A 17,922-nucleotide genomic window follows, 5' to 3' on the forward strand; every position below is an offset into this window, starting at 1 on the left:
GCAAGGTGCTGGATTTCTATTGTCACAGTTGGGTGTGTTTTTGTTTTGCAGAATCTGGATGTCCAGCTACAGTCTGACCTAGTACAGGATTTTTACCAGAACATAGCTGTACACTTTAATGGTAAGTGGCACGGAAAAACAATCTGGTGGGGGGGGAAGAAGACCAGCATTGCCCTGATACTTTTATTTTTGGGGAGGGGGTGGCCAGATGATGACGATTTCAAACAGATGGAAGGAAATCTCTCTGAACAGAGGTGGGATTTGCCTGTGTTGTTTTTTTCGTTTGTTCATTCACGAGATGTAGACGTCGCCGGCAAGGTCAGCATGTATTGCCCTCGAGAAGCTGCCGCCTTTAATATAACTGAGTGAGTGGCTCACTCAGCCATTTCAGAGGGCAGTTAAGAGTCAGCCACATTACTGTGGGCCTGGAGTCCTGTATAGGCCAGACCGGGTAAGGACAGCAGATTTCCTTCCCTAAAGGACACTAGTTTTTATGACAATTCGGCAGTTTCATGGTTGCCATTGCTGATGCTAGCATTTCATTCCAGATTAATTTCATTATTTTGAATTTAAATTCCCCAGCTGCCGTGGTGGGATTTGAACCAATGTCTCCGGATCATTAGTCCAATAATTAATCCAGTAACGTGCTACCATTCCTCTAAATCGCTCTCTGACCCACCAACAAAATCAAACTGTATGCGGGCTTTCTGAATGCAGAGAACAAGAACGCCACTCCCACAGATCCTGAACAGCTACTTTCATCCCGTTTTTGTTCAGTTCTCGCATCCACAGCACTCTCCTTAATTGCTCCATTGCAGGTGGATGCACTGGAAGCTCCCAGCAGTGATGCCACTAAAATCTGGGTGTCTCTGGAGATGGTTTGCAAAACGGTGCCTCCATTGCATTTGAACAAGTACATCATCATCATCATCATCATCATCATCATCATCATCATAGGCAGTCCCTCGGAATCGAGGAAGACTTGCTTCCACTCTTGGTGGTTCTTGGGCGGCTGAACAGTCCAATACGAGAACCACAGTCTCTGTCACAGTGGGACAGATAGTCGTTGAGGGAAAGGGAGGGTGGGACAGGTTTGCCGCACGCTCTTTCCGCTGCCTGTGCTTGATTTCTGCATGCTCTCAGCGATGAGACTCGAGGTACTCAGCGCCCTCCCGGATGCACTTCCTCCACTTAGGGCGGTCTTTGGCCAGGGACTCCCAGGTGTCAGTGGGGATGTTGCATTTTGTCAGGGAGACTTTGAGGGCAAGTACACGTCACATGTGGTACTCATTTAAGCAAAGTGCACTATTATACTGAGTATTTTGATCACAATACAATAAAATAGAGGTCTCTTAAGGATTTGCACCAATTAACATTGGCAGATGACTATAGTTAAACAGAATTGTTTTGTAATGAATTAGGATTTTGAGGAGAGGTTAATCTTAAAATGATTGGATTAAATACAATTATTTTTGGCAGATTCTACCATCAGAGGCTAAATATTTATACCATATTTTTTTGTCTTATGAATAGTTGCTGATACTTTAAAGGTTATTGATTTGAGATCCGTTTTAGCGTACTTTATCAGCACGAAGAAGAAAGGGCCAGTCTATAATGATTACAGCCCCATATCAAACATGTAAGATGTATTTTTTCGATCATTTACCTGGGTTTATAATGGATTTTGATTGAAGCCGTGTCTGAATATTCACTTCACATAAAGCACCATATGTATAGTGATTATTATGCCCCATAAACCTAATGGTGACATTCTGCCACATTAGGTACTATTCCCATTGGCCAGACGATTTCCCAGCATACTTATTTCAATTTGTCTAAAGTGCGTCACCAGATTGCCTTTCAATTTATTTTCATGTCCCTCTCATTTGCTGTGTGTTGTATCCTAGTATTTGGCTTCTTTTCTCGAAACAAAGTATGCTGTTATGGTGAATCTATTGTGAATGCACTAAGATCAAATACAGAAACCTGGGATTTTTTTGGAGGGGTTGGGGGGGCGCGGGACTTGTGCCTGTTAAGATGAGCAGTGATTGTGCGATTGAAAGTCAGAAATATTGTTCCTTGAATTCTATTGCACCATAATCGGGTTTAGTATGGGTGATTTGCAGCATGGAGCTTCCCTGCATACTTGTTCGCAATGATAGAATTCTATCCATTTTAAATTTCAAATTGATCCATCAGCTATAGTATCCAGTTGACTGCACCAATACCATATGCCTTATATGTTGACACGCGAATGGTCTGTAGTTTGCAGTTGTGTGCTATCGTTATTCTGGTCGAGGCATTGAGGCGCATTCTTCCCCCACATAAATTGGGAAATATTTTAATGGGGAATATACAAAGCTAGGTGAGAAAGTAAGCTGTGAGGGGGACACAGAGTCTGCAAAGGGATATAGACGTATTAAGCGAGTGGGCAATAAAGTGGTAGATGGGGTATAATGTGAGGTTATTCACTTTGATAGGAAGAACGGAAAAACAGATTATTTTTTAAAATGGTGAGAAACTATTTAAATGTTGGTGTTTGGAGAGATTGAGGTGTCCTTGTACAGGAAACCGAGTTAGCATACAGATACAACTAGCAACTGGGAAGGAGGTTGGAGTACATGAGTAAAGACGTCTTGCAGCAACTGTATAGGGCTTTGGGGAGACCACACCTGGAGTGCTGTGCACAGTTTTTTGGTCTCCTTATCTGAGAAAGGACATACATGCTTTGGAGGTTGTGCAACAAAGGTTCACTAGATTGATCCCTGGGATGAGAGGGTTATCCTATGAGGAGAGATTGAGTAGAATGGGCCTATACTCTCTGGAGTTTAGAAGAATGAGGGTCAATCTCATTGAAACATACAAGATTCTGAGGTGATTGACAGGGTAGATGCTGAGAGGTTGTTTCCCCTGGCTGTAAAGTGCTTTGAGACGTCCGGTGGTCATGAAAGGCGCTGTATAAATGCAAGTCAGTCTTTCTTTACCTGATCTCGGCCAGAGTGATAGTAAAGTTCCGAACATTGGCCTCCAAACCAGTGAGCTCAGGAGGGAGAAAAATCAGCCAGTGTTCCCATTCCTGATCTCCGTCCAGTGACCCGTGTTGGAAGGTACATTTGTGAACACCGAGTGAGAAAAGGATCAGCTGGTCTGTGCCCTTCCCTGTAATTGACTAGCTGGATGATAGTCATTGGGTGATGTTCTGGGGGAGCTGATGTCTGTGGAACAATTCCGATGCTGTAAAATGGCTGCCATCCAGTCGGCTGACCATTACACACCTGACTTTCCTTTCGGTTGACTTCATAACTACCAACCGGTTCGATATTGCCCGTTTTACATCCCCGCTGATGCACGTTCCGTCGGGGGGGGGGGGGCGGGAAAGAGAGGGAAGAGACCCCATTCCTGAATACCACACACTAGGTAAGTATGGTGGGGTACTATTCTTGGGGGTGGGTGTGGAGTTGTCAATGCTGTGAGTTTGAGCACAGCTATACTGTAGTGGTTAGTTGCTGGGAAGGGAAGCTTCTCCCCAGCTCATTGTGAGGCATCTGCCAGCGGTCAGGTTTTAAGCAGCAGAGGCCCGTCTGGGGACACAGACCAGACTTTGCAAGTCAGGATCCAGGAAGCTATGCAGGGAGAACTGGAGGAAGGCAGAAAATGCACGACTTAAAATTGGAAGCAAAATTTCTCATTTCCTATCATAAGCATTACAGCCCAGAAGGAGGCCACTTGGCCCATTGCATCTTGCCAGTACTAGCTCGTAAACCGGAGCTGTCTACTCTAATGAACTTTGTAGAGGCTATTGTCGGCCAGCATTCCTGATTGCTGGTGGAGCTGAGGGGTTCCATCTCTTGCATCCACCCAGCAGTTTGTATCCTTGGTGGTGGAACAGAGAGGCTCCTGTCCCTGATCGCCCTCCTCTTGCCCTTGATGCAGGTTTCTCGACGGAGCAGAGAGACAGGATGATCGATTATATTGAGAAAGTCATCATGACCCGACTGTATAAGACTGTGTTCTGTCCGGATAGCTCGGAGGACGAACACAAGGATTTAGTGATGCAGCAGCGAATACGGTGAGTTTCATTTTTAATGTATCTTGGGTTAAGAACCGGCAGAACGACTCCTGGGACCGGGCGGGCTGGCACATTCATGCCGCAGACATTTGGTGAGTGCCATGGGTCGGTACAGCAAAAGTAACCACTTCACAAGTAGCTGAAGACTCACTTTATCATCTGGACACCTGAAAGTCCGCTCCTGTATCACGGGGATGAACTGGATGTCTGGAGCAGGGCCTTGCTCTGTTGCAGCACTAAGATGTGGTGTTGGGGAGTGGTGGGATCAGAGTTCACAGCTGCCCACAAGCGTTAATGCGCTGTGCTGTGCTGTAATGGAGGGGTGTTGGAGCTGAGGATTGCCTGTACGTACACCTACATGCACATGTTGGTTGCTGCCTGGACAGATGACTCTCTCTATTGACCACCCTTGGGCCAGCTCTGCTGTCTGTTCCTCCTCCTCTGGCTTCGAATTCTCTATACTGCCTTCACTTCTCATTTTCTTTTCTATCAACCATCCTGGTCATCTCAATCCCTGCGTGATAACCACTAACTTTTGCATCCCGCTTTCACCTCCTCCCAAGTCCCACTGATGGGTCATCAAGTACTGGCTTGCTCTATATTGCTGTCCAAAACATTCATTCCCTCATGAAAGTCTTCACCATCCACGACCTCATCAGTCAGTCAGTCATAGGCGGTCCCTCGAAACGAGGATGACTTGCTTCCACGCCAAAAAAGGATGAGTTCACAGGTGTTTCAGTGAAGGACTTAATATTCCAGATCCCGAACTACATCCCGAAGGGTGGAAGATGTCTGTGCATGGATTTTTTTAACGTGAGGTGGCCGTTGCACACCAGCCACCACACGGGCTTGACAGAGCTAGGTCTTGGTCCAGTGGCAAGGATTAACCAAGACAACTGGAGACCAGCTCTGCTGCACGGATCTAGTGCGCACACATATCGCAGTGTGGGCTGGCTCGTGCTGCCCCTGGCCCCGAACTCTCACCTCCCCTGGGCCCCGATCACATCCCTCTACAGTCTCTCACCACTCCTTCGCCCTGACCTCGCCGCTCCTGCACCAGCTCATGTTGCTCCCTGGAGTAGTGCGCCTCCACACTGCTCCCGAGGCCTCCACAGCTCCGCTCCTTTTATGGCTCCGACCTGCCGCTGGTGTTCTCGCGCAGGTCGGAGCCTCCACGCAGCTCATCACGTGAACCAATTGACATCCTGGCAATAACTGAAACCTGGCTTACAGGCAGTGGTTCCTTCCCCCTCTCTTTATTGCAAGTATCCCTGCCAGGCCACCTTTGAACGCCTTGCCCAACCTGCTGCAGTTGTGACCTGGCTCATCGCCAAGCCCCATCCTGAGTTTTCCGTGCTGCTCCTCGGGCACCATTTCCTCATTTTGAGTTTTTCTGACCTTCCTAAAATCCTTGTCCTCTATTGCCTTTCCAAGTCCTACAGTGACTTCCTTGCCGAGATCTCCTCCCTCTGCCAGTGCACTGTCATTACCCAACCTCTCCCTTCATTTCCCTGATTTCTGACCTACCTTAACGTTATCTTTCACATCAACGCCCAGATTTGTGGCTGCCCTCTTCACCATCTCGCACGTTCTCACCACCTCTGCAGTCTTGATCACTGACCTGGACATCTCCAACCATTTCCTTGTCTCCATTACCATCCACATCTCCCTGCCTACGCCCAACCTCTACCCTTTACTCCTGGAAAACATTGATCCACCTCACCCTACAGATCATTTCCCCAGTGACTCTCCTCTCCATTCCCTCTTTTTCTTGCCATCCACATGTCCTGTCATTGCTGTAGCTGTTGACCTACTAAACAGCTCCTTTACATTTGCCTTCAACGCCCTGTAACTCTTCAGCTGCCTCAACATTGATCTTTGGATCTCTTTCTCCAAGCCCTCCCACCTCTCTACCTCCCCGTCCTCTCCTTCTCAGTGACGTAGATTTTACGCAACTTTCCCAACCCACTCAACCACTCAGCTTCCACTCCTTTACTCCTCTGAAGTGTCTTTGGACATTTTTCTACATTTAATTCAAGTTGTTGGGTGGGAAACGTAGTGGGTTATGTTGGAATTGCATTGGCTGCTTCAATGGGCAGCCCATGAGTCACTCCCTGAGGTTAAGCTACTATGTGACTGAACGATGACCTCGGGTAGAGGCACAGGTCACCATTATAGAAATGGAATAACTGCGATTAGTGCACTAAGCTACGCTTTAAGTCCAAAACCAGTTGGATATGACACTGGCCACAACCTGTTTCCAGAGCTTGGGCCTCTTGCGCCATTTCACATGGAGTTGTTGAACTCTCTTCTTTCTCTGTGCACAGGGCCCTCCACTGGGTGACAGCTGAAATGCTCCAGGTCCCCATCGATGAGAACAAGCCGGAGGCCATGGAACACCTTGAATCTTCTATTGCAGGTTTGTGCGCTGTGCAGGGGGGTGAAGATACTCTCGCACGATCACATTGCCTACATTACATTGGATGCAGAGAGGATATTTCCACTCACAGGGGCAACTAAAACTAGGGGCATAGTCTCAGAATAAGAGGCCGCCCATTTAAAACTGAGATGAGGAGGAGTTTCTTCTGAGGGTTGTAAATCTGCGAATTCTCTGCCCCAGAGAGCTGTGGAGGCTGGGTCATTGAATATATTTAAGGCAGAGATGGACAGATTTTCGGGCGATAAGGGGTTATGGGGAGCGAGCAGGGAAGTAGAGCTGAGTCCATGATCAGATCAGCCATGATCTTATTAAATGGCGGAGCAGGCTCGATGGGCTGAATGGCCACCTCCTGCTCCTATTCCTTGTGTCCTTATTACGACAGTGACCACATCTCAAAAGTAGCTCTCTGTGCAGTGTTTTGGGAAGTCCTGAATACGCAAGAGTCTTCCAGTGGGGTTCCATGTAACTTGCCCCTTCTCCCATGAAGAGTTTTTTTTAATGTACAAGTTGGGTGCAATATTGGAACTTTTCTGCAAACCTTTTGATAAAGGCTGGATTCAAATGTACTACACTATTTCCCATGATGTGGACATTTGGATTTTAATGACTGAGGAACCCTAATGACGTCACTCGAGAATTAAATCTGTTGCGGTGTTCCAAAGCCATTGTGCATCATACTGACTTCGTGCTGCGTCTTCAGCTGTCAACCAGTTAACTCGTATCCCTTAATGAATGCTACGTTTCCTGGTCGAGTGTTTGAGCAACAGCAATCTCTTTGTGCCAGCTCTGTGGGAGTGTGGGGGTTGGAATGGTGGTGAAGGAGTCTCCTTTCATGTGTATTAAGTTATGGGGGGGATGGTGGAGAGAGAGGGTTGTTGTAAACAATTGAAAGATACGGGCCTGAGAAAGGTAGGAAGAGAGGTGCTGTTGGTGAAATCATACACTGAAGCCACTACTTCTAGTCAGAATGGAGATGATTGGGTAATTCTTCCATCAATCACGCCCAGAGACCACACCTCTAAGTGATTGATCTTTACGCACATAATTTGTATGTAACTATCCTGCACTCCTTGCATTTTGCTGGAGCAGTCACCCTGTTTTTATCAGGAGACATTGCTGTAGTTTTGATCATGTGTTCTGTTTGCTGTAGATCAGAGATTCTTTTTACATAGACTCTGTAGACTGTTTGCTGCAGTGCGCGGTTTAAATAGATTCTGTTTGCTGTGATTCCCACCCCGCCTCCAACTCATGGCTGACCGTGGTGTCAATAGACACTCTGGAAATGGTAAAATGAGTACCTGATATCGAGGAACAGGAAACAGATTGGATTCTAATCGAGGGGTTCAGTTGGTTTAAATCTAGAACAATGGGTGCCCAGGAGTGAGTTACAGGCTAGGACCAATTACATTCAGAAAAATTGGCTTTAGATTTTTTTTTTTCCTTCTCCTTTGTTAGCTATCGTGAAGATGGACACCAAGCGGGCTCCACAGGATAAGCTTGCCTGTATCGCCAGGTGCAGCGGGCACATTTTCTCCGCAATTCAGATCTCCAGTGAGGAGCCAGCGGTGACCGACGACTTTCTGTCCAGTTTGATTCATGTGGTACTGAAGGTGAACCCTCCTCGGCTGCATTCCAACATCCAGTACATTATCCGCTTTTGCCACCCGAAGCGGCTGATGACGGGTGAAGTGGGTTACTACTTTACCAATCTGGTAAGTAACTAGTCCCGGGGTAGTACTTATTACCGTCCTGAAGTGGGGCGAACGCCACTCAACATCATGGCAGTATTGATGGCTTGTGACATTCCATATGATAGGACATGGGATATTGCCCATGATTTTACACATGGAGAGTTCTGTATTGAAGTTTTGTTTTTGTGTCTCTTTTTTTTTTAGTTCTTTATTTTTCCCTTTCCCTCCGATGTTCCCTGTAAGTTGAGCTGCTCCGTGGCGCTCCAGGGACCTTGCGCACCGCCCCCCCCCCCCCCGCCCAACATGCGAATGGCCTGCGCGGCCCCTTAAAGGAGCCACGCGATGCCAAGAATAAATAAGAGGGAACATTGCTCCCGTCCCCTCCCCTCCTTTAATGGGGTGCAGTTGTCTGACTGGATTGGGGCACTGCAGGCCTGATTCTTTCCTCACCCAACCTCTACACGGGTGTACTCTCCGATAGTGACCAGAAGCCTGCAGCCACGGCCAGTTTTGGCATTTTCTCCTCCTTTCTTTTAACCCAGAGACTGATGGTTCCACCCCTTCTGCCCCCAGCTGAGATGAACTATTTTAAACCAAGGATTGGCTTGTCTGTAATTTCTCTTCTGCGATTGAGAGTGGCTCCTCGATCGAAGACTATAAGACACGAACATCCTCTCCGTGTGCAGTGCATTTCACCAGTAGTTGTGGGATCAAAGTCTTTATGGTCTGCTTAGAGACTGTGACTGCTGACTCGTGCTTATGCTGTTTTTAGGTGTATTTTTAAAAAGAAAGACTTGCATTTATATAGCGCCTTTCACGACCTTAGGACACCAAAGTGCTTTATAGCCAATAAAATAATTTTGAAGCGTGGTCACTGTTGTACTGTCGGAAATACTTTACAAATAATTAGTAATGGGAGCACAATTGGGACTGGGATACTGGTGTTGCTGAGGCTATCTGAAGCAACCGCTCCCCTTTCTAGATTTTGCTGTTGATAATCTGGCAATCACTGCCTGAGAGAAGAATAGGATTGTCACCAAACAATCAGTACTAGGGGAAGGACAATATCTGCCAGTAGGGGTCACCATATCATGGACTCCACACAACCCATGATTGTACCTGTTGAGCTGCGTTCAGTTCTTTCTCTGTCTTTTCTCTCAACGGGTTCTGATGAGTGTGTGTGTTAGTCTCACGCAACACTTGGTGTGCTGTTCTATTGACCCCTTGTGGCTGAATTGGGTACTGCTGATGTATAATCCCAGCATTTTTCCATTTAACGGTTTCCCTGCAGGTGCTGCTATCTGACCCTTTCATAATCTAGTCCTAGAACAAGATCTATAACTGCTTCTCCTAACTTGTACATTATACAGTCACTTGTGGGGAATGAAGGCTTGGAGGTGGGGGGGGGAGGGGGGCAGGGGTCTTCAATTTAAAGTTGTCATTGAATGAGGGGAGAGAAATTTATTTGGTGCATAAAAGGTGCTGCTACAGGGGATTGATGAGACAGAGACCACTTCATCTTTTGAGGGAAGAGTAAATATTTGAGGCAGATGCAGGGAGTGAGGAAGATTGTGATATTCGCATTGGATTTCTCTAGCAGAGAGCCATTTATCTCAACTTTCCATCATGTAAAATTCTGATTAGGTACACATAGCACAGGGAATAAAGGTATCCATTTGTTGGAGTCGTTCTTGAGCTTAACTGAACTTCCCCAACACCTCATTTATTTTTGATTTCTCCTCCTGTGCCCACTTTTGGCTTGTCACACTTTAGCTAGAGCAGAAAACCTCTAACTGGAAAATTGGGAGCAAAGATAGGAAAAGGGTTCGGGGGAAACTGCTGTTTGGGCTTTCATTTGATGGAAATGCAATCTCTCCATAACATTAAATTCTGTCTGTGTTCCAGTGCTGCGCTGTGGCCTTTATCGAGAAGATGAATGGACCCTCACTCAATCTGTCCCACGAGGAGTTTGAAGAGTACATGGAAGGACACAAGGTGCCCATCAGAAAGTTTCCAAGCTTCCTCCTGCACAGTGCAAGCCCTGGGATCCAGCAGATGCACAAGAATCTACAGCTGCTCTCTGAACTGCAGGAGAGGCAGGACCGTATTATTAGTGAGGTGAAGAAGTTGGAGAAGGAGTTTTGGGAATGGACACTTTCTGTTAAAGAGGAGGTAGAGGAGGCCATCAGGAAATTTCCACTCTAACACTTTGAATCTGGAATGGTGTATTTGGCACCACACACGAGGTTTGTCACTGAGTATGACTGTTCCACTATTAACTGAGAATCAAGCTTTGCACAGTAATTGTCACCAGACTGCACAATGAGGAGAGTTCTGATTGGCTCATATATATTACATGCCCAATAAAAATAGGCAAAAGTTTTCATTACATCTGACCTTCCTCTCTGTGGTTTAGCACCAGAAAATGCAATTCAGTTATTAGTAAACTTTTCTAGGCCCTACAGTCCCACAGCTGTGCTTTCCATCTCCCACTGTAACGTTGGCAGGAGACCTAAGGAAATGGTGTAAATAGCCACTTTCAGCATTTCTCTGTGGGCTCTGCTTGGCCCTACAGTTACAGGAGGGGCGTTGGTGGTAGCCTTATAGTCTAAGTGTGGCTGAATTAGTGAGCATTTGGAGAAACAAGGGTTAGGCTGGGCCCATTAGCACCAATCCCCAAGCTTGATCAACCTTCTAGAAATAAGATGTGCATGTGATTCACAGTATATGGATTTTCAAAAAGCATAGCCATATAAATGACGAGGCAAAGATGATGGCATTTCCAATCCGGGAAATACGGACATATTACTGCAGAGATGGTTGAAGGGCAGAAAGCAAAGGATAAAAATATGTTTATTGGACTGAATAATGTTGAGCCCTGTGGAACAGCACACACCCTACCTATTGCCACACTCTTATTTACTTTTTATAAATAATTTGAACTTTGTTCCCTCAATTCAATGTTGAAAGCAGCCAGGGTCAAAATCCTGGCACTGCCTCCCTAACAGCACTGTGGGAGCACCTTCACCACATGGCTCACCACCCCCTTCCTGAGGGCAATTAGGGATGGACAATAAATACTGGCCTTGCCACATCCCATGAACGAATAATAAAAAAATTGACTCAAGTGGTGGTATAGTAAATTGTGATTTAGGATTATGGAAAAACTTCCAAAGGTTAGACAGGCGAGCAGCATGGGCAGGGAAGTGACCGCTGCAAAGTTTTAAACAATATAATGAATGCACTTTTGAAGTAAGAAGAAAAGGAAACGGCTTAAATAGTGCAGAGGTACCTTAATCTGCAAATACATAGGCCAGTAGCGGTGACAGCACAAGTAGGCAAGTACATAAAAAAGACAATCTCAATGCTTGGGTTTATATCAAAAGACTGAGGGCCTGAATTTGGTGAAACAAGTTCCGCCTGTTTTTTGGCAGTCCCTGGGCGGTGCATCATTTTTTTACCATTGGGGCCGAGTGGGCGGGAGTTTCATCCTGCTATTGTCAGTGGCACTAGTTGAGTGCAGCGAGCGGTGGCCGGCGGAGGAGGCCTGAGATTGGTGGGGGGGGGGTAAATAATAAAGGAGTAAATAAGGCTTTATTAGACAATTTTATATTACCTACACTAGAAAGTACTATAATCCATTTAAAAACACATCAAACTGTGGAGAACTATAAAGATCTGTATAATATCTATCAAACAAACCTGTCAGCTCTGTGTACATACCACCCACTTAAAAGCACCTTCTCTAGGACGGAATGCAGTGTTGGCAGTATGTATTGAAACTTGCCTTTTTGGGCGGTTTACATGGGCGGGCGGTGTGCATACCGCGGGCTGGTATGTCACTCATGAAACTTCCGCCAGGCAGTATATACCTGTTTTTTGACGAAACTTGTACTTTTGGGCAGTATGTCGATGAATTTCGCGCCCATAGAATATAAAAGCAAGGACCAAATGTTGAACTTGTACGAAACCTTAGTCACAGTGCAGTCATGTGCAGGGTAATAAAAAACTGGAACATTTTCTTCGGTCGCATGTTGCTAGGGCCACAAGATTATAGTTATGAAGAGAGACTTGAGCAGTTGGGGCTTTTCACTGGACCCAGGGTTAAAGGGTAATCTGCTAGAGGCAGTTAACATTTGTCTGTTGCTAGCCCACAGATTATCTGTTGAATTCAGTTTCCCAACTTGCCATTGTGCGATTTGAACTCGCAACCACTGTGGTTGCTAATCTAGGATCATAATCACTAGACCAAAATTCTGAATGTTAAGGGTAAGGGGAACTGGGTCTAGGTTTTCTGTGGTCAGTGAGACAGTAAGAATGTTGTACAAATCACATGGGGAAGTTAGAAAAAAATTCTTTACGCAGAGCGTGCTTAGAATGTGAAATTCATGACCACAAACCATTGCTCCAGCAAACTCCATAAGTTCTTTTAAAAGGGAGTATGTTGTTGCATGAAAGAGAAATATTAAATGGAAATGAGCCTAGGATTAGACTAGGTCGTGGAGAAAAACACTGCAGCCTGAATCGATAAATAACAGGAAAACTGGTTCTAAAGTGAATTGAAAATCCCTGTGTCCACAGTGGAGATTGATGTTTTGTGGTTCCCAGTCACTATATAGCTTCTCTGACTGAGGACAAATTGGAAAGCAGCATTACTCTGTGTCTGGAAAGTAAATAAAAGGGGCCAGGTTTGTTTGCCTTTGTACATGTAGTGTGTGTGTGTATATATTATATAGAGGGTAATGACTATATAGATTGAGAATGTAAGAACATAAATAGGAGTAGGCCATTTGGCCCCTTGAGCCTGCTCCACCATTCAATAAGATCATGGGTGATCTGATCATGGACTCGGGTCCACTTCCCTGCCCGCTCCCCATAACCCTTTACTCCCTTTGCACTCAAAAATCTGTCTATCTCTGCCTTAAATATATTCAATGACCCAGTCTCCACAGCTCTCTGGGACAGAGAATTCCATAGATTTACATCGCTCCGAGAAGAAATTCCTCCTCATCTCAGTTTTAAATGGGCGGCCACTTATTCTAAACCCACGTCCCCTAGTTTTAGTTTCCTCCATGAGTGGAAATATCATCTACCTTGTCGAGCCTCCTCATTATCTTAAGTTTCAATAAGATCACCTCTCATTCTTCTGAACTCCAATGTGTATAGGCCCAACCTATCTTCATAAATCAACTCCCTCATCTCTGGAATCAACCTAGTGAACCTTCTCTGAACAGCCTCCAATGCAAGTATATCCTTCCTTAAATACAGAGACCAAAACTGTACATAGTACTCCAGGTGTGGCCTCACCAATACCCTGTACAGTTGTAGCAGGACTTCTCTGCTTTTATACTATCCCCCTTGCAATAAAGGCCAACATTCCATTTGCCTTCCTGATTACTTGCTGTACCTGCATACTAACTATTTGTGTTTCATGCACAAGGTCCCCCAGGTCTCTCTGTACTGCAGCACTTTGCAATTTTTCTCCATTTAAATTATTTGCTTTTATTATTTCTGCCAAAGTGGATAACCTCACATTTTCCCACATTATACTCCATCTGCCAAATTTTTGCTCACTCACTTAGCCTGTCTATATCCCTTTGCAGATTTTTTTGTGTCCTCCTCACAATTTGCTTTCTCACCCATCTTTTGTAGCACTGGCTAGTTTCATAATCGTGTTATGGCATTAGAAGTGATTAGGGCAGAGATCGTCTCTTTTCAGGAAAAGGTTAAGGAATGTTTGAAGCCGAGGAAGATGGATGTGTGGGGGGTGGGGAGGGAGAGGAGAAAGAGAGCACGGTTGGCTTTGGGTTGCTTCAAAAATGTGAATGGCATCTTTCTATGCTGCAAACTTCAAAGCTGCACCGATCTCTGTTGAGCATTAGCAGAATCCCAAATCCTCGCCAGCTTGTTTTGGTTGATGAATGTAACCTTTAATTTCCCAGCCTCCTGTGCAAGCTGTATTCACAACATACAAGTGTGACCAGGGAATGAGATTGTGATTTATAGGAACAGGAGAGAAGCCGGTTTGTCATATCATGTGGGCAATAGGTAGACTGAAACTCTTAAGTAAAGCAGCACCTTTCACAACCTTAGGATGTCCCAAAGCACTTTACAGCCAATGAAGTACTTTAAGTGTAGTCACTGTTGTAATGCAGGAAATGTGCACACAGCAAGTTCCCACAAACAGGAATGCGATAATAACCAGATCATGTGTTTTAATGTTGGTTGGGGGATTTGGCCAGGACACTGGGGATAAACTCCCCTGCTCTTCGAAACAGTGCTGTGGGATATTACTAGGTGGCACCTCTGCCAGCACTCCCTCAGTACTGCACTCAAGTGTCAGTCTGGATTTTGTGCTCACATCTCTGAAGTGAGACTTGAACCCACAACACTTCTGCCTGAGGTGAGAGTGCTGTCACTGAGCCACAGCTGACATACATATATTAAGTAGCAACTCTGTGGTGTGCATTAGGGGATTTTTTTTTTTTTAAAACCAGTCAAGGTAGCATCAGGTTGGCTGTAAGATAGTGCATTAGCTTAAAAACCATGGCTGGGTTAAAAACCACGGCCTGACTAGAAACACTTTTTTCTGTTCTAAGCCTTCCTAACTACCCCCACCCCACACACTAGTTCAGAGTAGCCAGGTGTTGGGTTATGGCGTGCTTGCTGAAAAGGGTCAGTTTGATCCAGATTATTTTTTATTAGGATCCATCCAAGTGTGAAGCTCCAATAAGTTGTCATAAATTAGCCCTTCTCCACATAACATTAAACCAGTTCAACCAGCTGTGCTGTTCACCACCCAGTCAGTGCACTGGTCAGTTTATTTGCACTAAAATACAAACCTACACATTTTGAAGTACTGAAGTCTACCTGAATCATTTATATTGTATTTCTCCTACAATAGAAGTGATTTCTTTCAGCTGAGCCCAGGTGGAAGGAGTCGGATCGTAAAGATTCCCTTGCTTTGGGAAAACACCAAAAATGTTGAGACGGGCAGGGAGGTTGGTGATGGGAAGGTGTCCAAACCATACAAAATGTGCTAAGGAACTGAATAGTTTTACATTTTGCCTCGTCTTAGCACCGTACCTACCCAACAGGTACGGGGAGGGTTAAATGTAGGACGCAGTCACCCTAATCTGTTTATCCCCAACCTCCGACGCCAGTTGCAGCTGCACTGTTGACATTTCCAGTTCTTACATCAGTCATCCTCATTTCAATGTGATTAGCAATGGGTACTGAAACTGGCAGGACTTGTTAATTAAGACTTTACCCTCCAAAAGATGACTATCTGGTTAAACTGGATTCCATAGTTTTAAGTAGCCAGGTTAACTCCACAAAAGCAAGATGATGGTTAATGAATCCCATTTTTCAATGCCTGAGCTATGAACATTCCTTTTGAAATATAATTTGTAGATTATTTACTCCTATTATTAGGACATCTTTGCAATCAGTAAAGGAAACTATTTTTGAATTTCTAGACATTTTTTTAATGGTTGATTTGAAGACAATACTGCACACTACAAAATGAAGGTACTGTATCAGCACTGGTTATTAAATGTATAATGTGCTTAATCTACTTGTGCAGTGTTATTCATAGCATTCTGGTCTTGAATATTTGCATGAGGGTGACTCTCCCTCATTCAGAGACAACTTTTCCCTCCTCAGCTGTGCTTGGTCTCTACAACCTGGTAAAGAATGTGAACTGGCAGTGAGAGCTCAAGCCTAGAGTGATTCTTCCCCCATTTTCTCAGAGTGGGAAGTGGCATATCCAGATTGTTTTATAACCAATCTCAACGGCATTCAATTCATAGTGCAGTTTGTTGAGATTTTAATCATCTTAAACCAAACCCCCAATTATGCATGAAAACATTTAGTTCAGATAATTTCAAACTTTCTGGAAACAGTAGAGAAGTGGTGGCAGAGGATAAACCCACAATGAGGGAAGCTTCAGCTTCAATCTGCATTCTTGTGCTGAGCCCAAATGGCTGCTGACTTACTTTGTTTTGAGTTAGAAAGTTGTGGATTCAAACCCACATCTGACATTGAGCCTATAATCAAGACTGACACTTCAACCCTGAGACAGTGGACTATTGGAAGTGCCCTGTTGCTGATCCTGACTGCTTAACCTCCCTCAACCACCATCAAAACAGACCAAATGGTCATTTGTCTCACTGTGGTGTGCAAACTCTTGCTACATGCAAAAAGGCTTCCAAATTTGCCTAAACAACTGACACAGTACTTTGAAGTACTTTGAGATGCGATGGAGACAGTATGCAAGAAGAACAAGTCTCAGACATTACAAGAGGCAAATCGGCCAGGGCTCCTGCTTCTAATCCATTGCAAAGTGCGAAAGCAAAATACTGAAAATGCTGGAATCTGAAATAAAAACAGAGAATGTTGGAAATAGTCAGCAGGTCAGGCAGCACCTGTGAGAGAGAAACCGTTAACGTTTCAGGTCAAAGACCATTCATCAGAATTCAGCCAGTGTTTCTCTCTCGACAGCTGCTGCCTGACCTGAATATTTCTATTGCAAAGTGCATGTCATTTGACCGCGAGATCAAGTTTGGATGTGAAGCACCATGCAGTTGAATAGACCAACACCACCATCAATCAAGGCTCACACATGAAGAATGTGCTGGAGGGTTGGCAGTACTCATGGGACCATACCCAGACATGTCAGCACCTTCAGAGGAGGAAACAATTGACAGGAGGTATATGCAAGGCAGCAAACATTGAAATTTCAACACTGGGACAAGTGCAAGCTGGTGTACATAATCTAGAATGTTTCTGGGAGAATAAACACTGGCAATATATGCACACAAGACAGACTGGAAAAAATGGTACAGTTGTATTTTTAATAAATATAATACAAAATTCCAGGCCCATTGAACAAGGTGTAAAACTTTAAAGCAAAAACCTCAAAATGAAGTAACTTTTTTCTAAAACACTGCTAAAATTTTTAGTCCACTTTGCAGCAGTGCACTGGATACACTTTCCACCCTGTGGCAGGCATGGTAGCGACCATAGTTCAGTCCACTTTTGTGATTAGTTCCTCAATGTACGCATCCAGCTCATCATCGGTGTTAATTTCAATATCCTGACAAAGTAAACCGAGAGCAAACATAATGAATGATAATTACTATTCGCAGAAACCCGCAAGATATTTGTGGTCAAATTAGTATCTTTATTGCAACTGTATTTGTTTAGACTTATCATCTATAGAATCATCACTGATGCTCGCCCTCCCTCTCCTCCCACCATCTCCCTGCGACCCACCCTCTCTCCAACCCCCCCAACCCAATCCTCTGGACCACGTACTCCCAGCCCCTGCCCCAGAACAGACAAAAACTGACATTATTATGGATTATTCAGTGCTCTACAGTGAAAGTGCTTCACATAATGAATAACTCTGAAATTCTCCGACTTGCAGTGTAAGCAAATATTTTTTGCATGAGTTTTCTCCTCTCCTGCAATAGCACTCTGGTTTCCTACTCAAGTGTGCAGTCTTTGTGACCCTGGATAGCGAGTACTGGAAGCCTCAGCCAACAGATCAGCACAACCAAGCCCAATCCTGTCCTTGCATCACTGGATGGCATTTGAGGATGGGAATATTGGCGGACTTTCTCCTCCCTTATCCCGGGAGCAATTCGGCCAATTGTGGCACCTCAGCTGGGATCACTGACCTGGGATTGACGTACCAATTGAACCACGGCGGTCTTGTC

The 17,922-nt window shown here is 45.0% G+C and overlaps 2 protein-coding genes across 3 annotated transcripts in view; one reads left to right on the top strand and one right to left on the bottom strand.

Moving 5' to 3' along the window:
- LOC139269017 (rab5 GDP/GTP exchange factor-like) overlaps positions 1 to 10,589 on the top strand; it is a 194,323-nt gene extending 183,734 nt beyond the window's left edge. For both annotated transcript variants that reach the window (XM_070887947.1, XM_070887946.1), the window contains exons 5-9: positions 52 to 121; positions 3,934 to 4,069; positions 6,397 to 6,488; positions 7,965 to 8,221; positions 10,106 to 10,589. In XM_070887947.1, the coding sequence (XP_070744048.1) occupies positions 52 to 121; positions 3,934 to 4,069; positions 6,397 to 6,488; positions 7,965 to 8,221; positions 10,106 to 10,405 (855 nt within the window). In that variant the 3' untranslated portion in view covers positions 10,406 to 10,589. The remainder of the gene's footprint in view (positions 1 to 51; positions 122 to 3,933; positions 4,070 to 6,396; positions 6,489 to 7,964; positions 8,222 to 10,105) is intronic.
- Positions 10,590 to 17,035: 6,446 nt separating this feature from the next.
- Positions 17,036 to 17,922, bottom strand: part of morc2 (MORC family CW-type zinc finger 2) — a 78,792-nt gene continuing 77,905 nt past the window's right edge. Inside the window, exon 26 of the mRNA XM_070887944.1 lies at positions 17,036 to 17,297. Within this exon, the coding sequence (XP_070744045.1) occupies positions 17,229 to 17,297 (69 nt within the window). The 3' untranslated portion in view covers positions 17,036 to 17,228. The remainder of the gene's footprint in view (positions 17,298 to 17,922) is intronic.

The sequence above is a fragment of the Pristiophorus japonicus genome, chromosome 8 (assembly GCF_044704955.1).
Source record: "Pristiophorus japonicus isolate sPriJap1 chromosome 8, sPriJap1.hap1, whole genome shotgun sequence".
Lineage (NCBI taxonomy): Eukaryota > Metazoa > Chordata > Chondrichthyes > Pristiophoridae > Pristiophorus > Pristiophorus japonicus.